The 7500-nt window shown below is 42.3% G+C and overlaps 1 protein-coding gene and 1 long non-coding RNA gene across 3 annotated transcripts in view; one reads left to right on the top strand and one right to left on the bottom strand.

The window, feature by feature from the left end:
* LOC135089294 (all trans-polyprenyl-diphosphate synthase PDSS1-like) overlaps nucleotides 1-7143 on the bottom strand; it is a 23803-nt gene extending 16660 nt beyond the window's left edge. Inside the window, exons 1-3 of one of the 2 annotated variants that reach the window (XM_063984796.1) lie at nucleotides 6841-7143; nucleotides 1152-1307; nucleotides 86-216 (exon numbers count right to left, since the gene is read on the bottom strand). In XM_063984796.1, coding sequence (XP_063840866.1) covers nucleotides 86-216; nucleotides 1152-1307; nucleotides 6841-6990 — 437 coding nt within the window. In that variant the 5' untranslated portion in view covers nucleotides 6991-7143. Of the gene's footprint in view, nucleotides 1-85; nucleotides 217-1151; nucleotides 1308-2303; nucleotides 2766-6840 lie in introns of those variants that run through there. The other variant, XM_063984797.1, reaches the window with a different exon arrangement.
* A 167-nt stretch (nucleotides 7144-7310) lies between these two features.
* LOC135089295 (uncharacterized) overlaps nucleotides 7311-7500 on the top strand; it is a 23484-nt gene continuing 23294 nt past the window's right edge. The window contains exon 1 of the long non-coding RNA XR_010261442.1: nucleotides 7311-7496. This is a non-coding gene — a long non-coding RNA (uncharacterized LOC135089295). The remainder of the gene's footprint in view (nucleotides 7497-7500) is intronic.

The raw sequence follows: 7500 nt of genomic DNA on the forward strand, positions 1-7500 counted from the left end.
TTAGTGGAAGAAAAATGAGTGAATGAAATGGGTGAGGATTACTTTCGTTCACAGAATAGGCGAGGATGTGGGAGTTTATTCTCACCTGTCCTCGTCGTGCAGGTGTGTGTTGATAGCCCGGGACATGAGCACAGCGATGAGTGGCCGCACCGCCTTCCCCTGCCCGTCGAAATAGTATTTGGCGATCTGCTGAAGCTCAAACTGAGACTCCAGCTCCTGAGGAAACAGTGACAGCACGGTTGGGAGGAGAAGAAGGAGAGAGAAGAAAATAAATAAATAAATAAACAAAAACTGGCTATGAATACAGAACTGGTATACTAAGCAACACGGGAGCGAGGGGCTGCAAGGAGTCTATAACTGGTAACACAAGCAAACTATAATTCCTGACTACCAGTTCCATGTAACGTAAACACACTAAATATACACAAAAACTGGTTCAATCAGATGTATGTTAAGGACTTGACACCTGCAGGAAATGGGTGAGAATACGACAGAATGGCTAATGAACTGAGGTAAGAGAAGGATTTCAAGATATTTTTTTACATACTTGCTACCTTTTCAGTGGGAGAGGTGCTCCGGACAAAGGCAATAAAAGAGAGTGAAAAAAAAAAAGAGGCCCAGTAAAGGTGCCACTCCCGTGTTATGAATGTATTAACCCTTTCACTGCTACATCTTCTCCTCTAATACCTATATACATTTTTTTTTTTTTTTTGACATTTTTATAGTAAGCTCTCGTAAATATTCCTGTAGCTTGAAAAGACTAAAATAACCTTCCGTTTTCTTTCTTTTCCCTCCAGTGACTCCATGCAAACAGTTTTTACAGAGCTGGGAAGATTAAGGAAGGCTACAGGAAGGCCCTCGTAAATATCTGAGTAGTTCAAAAAGACAATAGTAATCTTCTCTTTTCCCTCTTTTCTCTAGTGCTTCCAGTTTTCACAGTGCTAGGAAGGTCAAGGAAGGACGATCGTACCAGCAGACTATACTTGTGCTAAGCTCTAGTATTTCTGTAACTCGAAAAGAAAAAAGAATAGCCTGTTTTCCCTCTTTTCCCTCCAGTGTCACCATACAAACAATTTTTACAGTACGAAGGTCGAGGAAGAACGACCACAGGGGCAAAATGGTTAATGACTCCCTACGTACTGGTGACATACCTTCCTGATATCTTCAAACAAGTGCCTCATGTCCTCCTCAACAAGCGTGGCGGGGTGAGGAGCGGCCAGAGGTTCCGCCAGCCGCCCCGCCTGCATCTGGGGTAAAGGTCGCCCCGCGGAGGTCAGCCGCCGGTAGCTGCCCCGCGTCCTGCCCACCTGCGTTGTGATGAAAGGAGGTTAATTGATTACCTGAATGTTTCTGGTTAAGTAGAAAAATGAGTATGATTGTGCGTTATAAGAGGGTGAAGTGCTGATGTTATTATAGTTTTGTGCGTCGAAATAGTTACTGGTTTGTATATAGGACACACACACACACACACACACACACACACACACACACACACACACACACAGAAAAAATATATATAGAAGCATGAAAATGTAAATAATGCGTTATTTTGCCTACGCAAGAGAACGCCAATTGAGAAACAGGTCTAGAAGAGAATGGGAACAATAATTAATCCAGTAACATAAAACACAAATTGAGAGAGAGAGAGAGAGAGAGAGAGAGAGAGAGAGAGAGAGAGAGAGAGAGAGAGAGAGAGAGAGAGAGAGAGAGAGATATGTTGAAAGAAAATGAGAGTAACAATATACTCACACACTAAAATATCAAGATAGCGAATAAAACGTGAGACGATTTCTGTTAATTCATTTACGCCTGTTTCTGTATTTTTTTCTTATTAAATTACTGTCATTAGTGTTCTGTATGCTGATGCTCCACTCCCTGTGACTCAAGTAGTGTAGTTCCCTGAATCTTCCGTAGCTGTTGCCATTATTAGAGCATCATCATCACTATCTTCATCACAATTAGTTATAACGATAATGATAAAGTTGTTGTTGCTACTAGTAGTAACAACAACAACAACAACGACAATAATAATAGTAGTAGTAGTAGTAGTAGCAGTAGTAGTAGAAATATTAGTATTAGTAGTAACAACAACAACAACAATAATAATAATAATAGTAATAACAACAACAACAACAACAACAAATACTATTACAACTACTACTAAAAATAACGAAAACAAAAAAGAAAAAAAAAACAAGAATAATCGTACATCCCACACAGCCTCGGGTAACCTAAGCAGCAACACAACGCACCAAATCAACATGGCAAGTTAAAGGAACCCGCCACCCACTCATTCTGCCCACCTCAGTTCAATTCAGTTCAGTTGTAGGTGTGGGATAAGCCTTGACATCGGCTCCCACTAGGCTTTTTTCTCTAATCATGATGCAATTCCCGTTTTCTTTATCTCGTTTTCCAGATAGACATGATGTATTCTTTTTTCTTTTTTCTTTTTTTTCTTGTATATCTTTGTTTTCCTATTTGGCTTTCAAACTAAGGAAACTAAGACACTACATTCTCAAAGATGTCGGCGCCTTATCTCGACTACCTTCAACAGGACGTAGTGCAAGTTATTGGGGTTTACAAAGGTGTTTTAGTGATGAACAAGGACTCTGAATCACCCGACTCCTCATCCCTGTAGTCAAAATGAGAGTACGAACCGTATTCTGAAACACTCCTGCACCGTATCTTCACTACATTGAAAAGGCTCTGGTTGAAGTTACACGGGTTTTTAAGGGTGTTTTATGGTTCTACTGACAGATTAACAAGGTTTCTGCATTATCAGCAAGGAGAAACCCTCTTGAAAATCTGGCTAATCATCTCAGTGACTTTTGGAATTAGTCGTGTCGAGAGAGAACAAAGTGTTTCAGAATTGTGCGTAAAAAGTGTTTCAAAAATACGTTCCATGGTTGTTTGCAATGTCGAGGTAGAAATTGAGGGCGTAGTGGAAGCTATTGAGGGTTTTTCAGTCGTTCACTCGGGATTCTAGTGATAGTTTAACAAGGATATTGCATCATCAATAGAAAGAACAAGAACCACGAGAAGAAAGCGTTTCAAAGTAAATTTCAACTGCAATACCTGTTCATGGTGAGCCAGACTACCCGGTACAGTGGTTCTAAGATTAGAGACCAGTGCAGGATGCGTCAATAGGGGTCAGGGGAACGCCAAACCGCTTTCTCTCGTTAAGTAACATGCATAAGTAGGAAAAGAAAGGAAGAAGTGGTGAACGCAGCGCAGGGAAGCGTAAGTTATGCAAGTCAGGTAGGCTAAATTAGATTATAATCGAGGCAGAAGGCGGGGCAGTTGATAAATTCAGTGCAGAAACACACAAGTTAATTTAAGTGATGTAATTTCTCTCATCGCTTTCACTGGTAAACTCCGAACTCTCTCACTCTTATGCTGCTTCCGTCCTTCCTGCGACGTGAACTGCTTCAGGAGAGGAACATCAAGGCACAGATGGCGCTAAATTGGCCAACTTTATGGAAAACTTTCTATATTCAACAGTTTGGGGGGCGACAAATAGCCCTCCTTAACATAAGAACATCAGAACATAAGAAAATAAGAGAAGCTGCAAGGAACCACCAGGCCTACACGTGAAACATGCCTCTACCCACTTCCACCTATCATCACCATCCATAAATTTGCCTAATCTTCTTTTAAAGCTCCCCAACACACACACACACACACACACACACACACACACACACACACACACACACACACTGAATTGCTTTTCCCAGGAGCATTTCTCTTTTCTATCTGAGATGCTGTATTTTCTTTTTCTTTTTTTTTTATCACTCACATGTATATTAATATAACGAACACGAACGGAGCAGAAAGAAAGCAAGGTGCAGAGAGAGAGAGAGAGAGAGAGAGAGAGAGAGAGAGAGAGAGAGAGAGAGAGAGAGAGAGAGAGAGAGAGAGAGAGAGAGACGTGCTCATACTCCTTTCCTTTTCCTTCCATCCTAAAATGCACGTGTGTATTTGGGCAGGGAACTGGAGCGGCGGAGTGACTTGTACGGTACACTGCAACGCGCGGGGCTGACGGCGCTACGTGGAAATGAAGAAGAAAACTTTTCGGGTCCGTATCTTGAAATCCTTTGAATCAGAATTAGAACTTCTTTCATATGGATAATTTTCAAAGGCCACAGAGACAATTAGTTGGATTCTCAGTGACGTTTTTCCCATTGTTGATAAAGAATCCTTGTTAAACTATCACTAGAACCATGAAAACTCCCTTGAAAACCCTCAGTAACTTTCAAGCTGCCACTAGAATCATGAAAACTTTGAAAACACACTAGAATCATGAAAACTCCCTTGAAAAAACCCACAGTAACTTTTAAACTGTCACTAGAATCATGAAAACTCCTCTGAAAACACACTTGAATCATGAAAAATCCCTTGAAAAAAAAACCACAGTAACTTTCACTGTCACTAGAATCATGAAAACTCCCTTGAAAACACACAGTAATTTTCAAAGGGCTTATTAAATGTAGGAGGGATAATACGCATAAAAGCTCGACAAGATTGAAAACTTCCTTGTAAATCTCCAGTACCTTTCAATGCGGCTTATTAAATGTCGAAGAGATGAGACGTAGAAACTATTGAGACGACTACATTGAGACTCCCGGTGTGTTTGATGAGCAATGTCTGGTGAGAGGACTTAACGGGACACGGTGAGCGGTAAGCAGACACACACAGCCGAGACAAAAGGTTTCTCTCATTCAAACATTGTAAAAATTAGTATGACAAGCAGACAATCTAACCCACACCCCAAGGAGGAAAAGAAAAGGTGTGCTATATCTGATCAGTAGCAGTAGTAGTAGCAAGTAGTAGTAGCAGTAGTAGTAGTAGTAGTAGTAGTAGTGACTCCTAGGGTAAAAATTTTCACCTTGACACACAAAAAGCACCCTCTACATTTTAAGGAAAGAGCATCAAAACAGTTCCAAAACTAGACTTGTTCATCTGACTGTAATACTTCTTAATTGGCTACACAAATCTCAACAATTATCTGTATTTCACTGGAGGAGCATGAACACTTGAATTTCCTTTACTACTCAGCAGCAATTAGGTCTTTCATCTCCCTATGTATTGATCTATTTGTCTGTCTGTGTATCTATGTATGTTTTTACCTATTAATGTATTTTACCCCCATTTCCTATCCTCGTATATACGTAAAAAAATAGGGTTTGATTTCCTACTTACTCATTCATGCTTGTCTAGTTTCATTTAACGTATAGCTTCCTCATCCTTCCTCATTTGGTTTCTTTAATTTTTCCTAGTAATAAAGAAAACACGTGTGATGTGGGCAAGGACGTACACCAAGGAAACAAGAAAGCACGAACGGGAATGAGTGGCTGCAGGAAGAGAGAAAGTAAAGTTCATGAAAGAGAGACAGGTAAAGTTGGAGGCATCGCATTCTCAAACGTTGTTGCTTGTTGACACACTAAATGCACATACATCTTGAACTCTGACGGCGCACCAGTGTAGTCAAAATAGTGCAGGCTTACTAGAAGGCACACATTTAAGAACACATGCCATTCTAGGACAATCAGGAGCGCGCACTTTGGTAATCGTCACGGCGCATAGTTTGCGAATCACTGCGCCGTAACTCCACGTGGCCTTAGCTCTCACCTACATCTCATGCAAGGCCTTAATCTCTTGGAGTCTGTGATGAATGATAACCTGGAGAAAACAAATGAAGGAAGAAGATCGAGGGGAAGACTGAGAGTGAGATGGAGGGATGAAACTGTGCTAGAAATACAGAGGATGGGAGTTACAGAGGAACACGCATGGAACAGAAGCAGCAGGAGGAGACAGGTACGCGGGGCGGCGGGTGATAACCTTTACTTCAAGACACAAGACTACTGTGACATTTCCCCAGCAGGTAACCATTTATCAACCTGAGGGAAGACTAAACGTATGAGTGACCTGTGCGCTGACTGTCCCAAACCTGGATTTGAACCCTGTCCCGTAGATTCGAAGTCAGGCACGCTAGCCACTACACCACGGAGGCACTTTAAGATGCAGGGAACAACAGGGATTAAGTAATGGTCTGGTAGCGTCTCTGATTCCCGAATAAGTGCAAGACTACGCAAGGGTTAGCTATACGCAGAGTTGTTATTCATGGTAAATCTGTTAGGTACATGTGTTATGAGTCTGAGGCACAGAGAGGGAATACTGAAGTGTTTCGTGACGCGCTGCTGACAGGAGCAAGATGTGTATGGTGTCATTCAAAAGTGCACGATGTCAGGTTAAAGAGTGACCGATGTCAGGTTCAAAGTTCACGGTACTCAAACACGTGCACGGTGCCAATAATAATACGTCTCTCCCGTGGCACTTTCTCACGAGTCATACCTCAGTCTCACCCTTACCCAAAAACCTCACACTCATCCCATGCCATCCCATTACACTCTTACGGGAGAAGGTTTGCTTGCTTATGTCACTCAAAAGTATCATAACTGCTTGTCGTTTATTACTGCACGATGAAGCTTTGTTACTTGTAATTTGTCTTCCATGAACTTGATATTCAATGCACTCCTTACACTGTCACAGGAAGATTTATTCATGTCTCTCATCTTAGGTTTATCGCTCAGAAGTAGAGAGAGAGAGAGACTTTGATATCAGTCACTCATCGCTTCAGTCTTCATACCGATCCTTACCTCATTATCTCGGGAAAGCGTTTACTTAAGTCACTCATCTCATTAATTAAGAGGCAGACTGTGCTACGAAACTTTATCTCAGTCTCTCATCGCATCAATCTCCCAAGAACGTCATACCCAGATCACACCAGTTCACTGTCAAGGGGAAACATTTACTCCCACTACTCCTGTCACTACTTACAGTTTTAGAGGTGAGGGCAGGAGCAACATCACAACCCAGCTCATTTTTCTGTGTGACATTTCCAAAGTGAGCGATACTTCTGGACGCTGAGGACTGAGAGGCGAGTGTTTCCAGGAGCCGAGCAGCGCGTCCCCGCAGCGAGCTGGCCATGGCGAGAGTGACCAACCCCGCCGCTGCCCGTCTTGTGGAGAAAGAGAGAAAGAGACTCCGGCGCCGTGACCCACCAGGCAAAGACACGCACGCATCCCACTGCAACACTATCCATACATTCCCATACCAAATACACCTTTCAGAGACTATCTTACGTGCTTAACAAATGAAGGAAAGTTAAATTACTAGAAGCGTACGCATTAAATGATGATAGATAACGAGAACTGGTTAACATAAGCAAATTAAGCAGGATCCAGCATGGAAACTATGTCAAAAGAGAAAGGTCTTCTGTCAGTTTGCCCATACGAAACCAGTCATCCTCCAGTCACGGGGAGAAGAGGAGGTTGTGCTCCGGTTTCCCACTTGTGCTCTCTATCCACTCACCGCTTCCTCGCGTACCCTGGCAGGTTTTTCAATGAAGTAGCGACCTGGTAACGGCAACAAGGGATGTTCTCCTCTCTCACTTCATACATAGCGAGCTCTTCTTCCCACTGACCGACTCGCGGGTAA

Source organism: Scylla paramamosain, chromosome 32 (assembly GCF_035594125.1).
Source record: "Scylla paramamosain isolate STU-SP2022 chromosome 32, ASM3559412v1, whole genome shotgun sequence".
Lineage (NCBI taxonomy): Eukaryota > Metazoa > Arthropoda > Malacostraca > Decapoda > Portunidae > Scylla > Scylla paramamosain.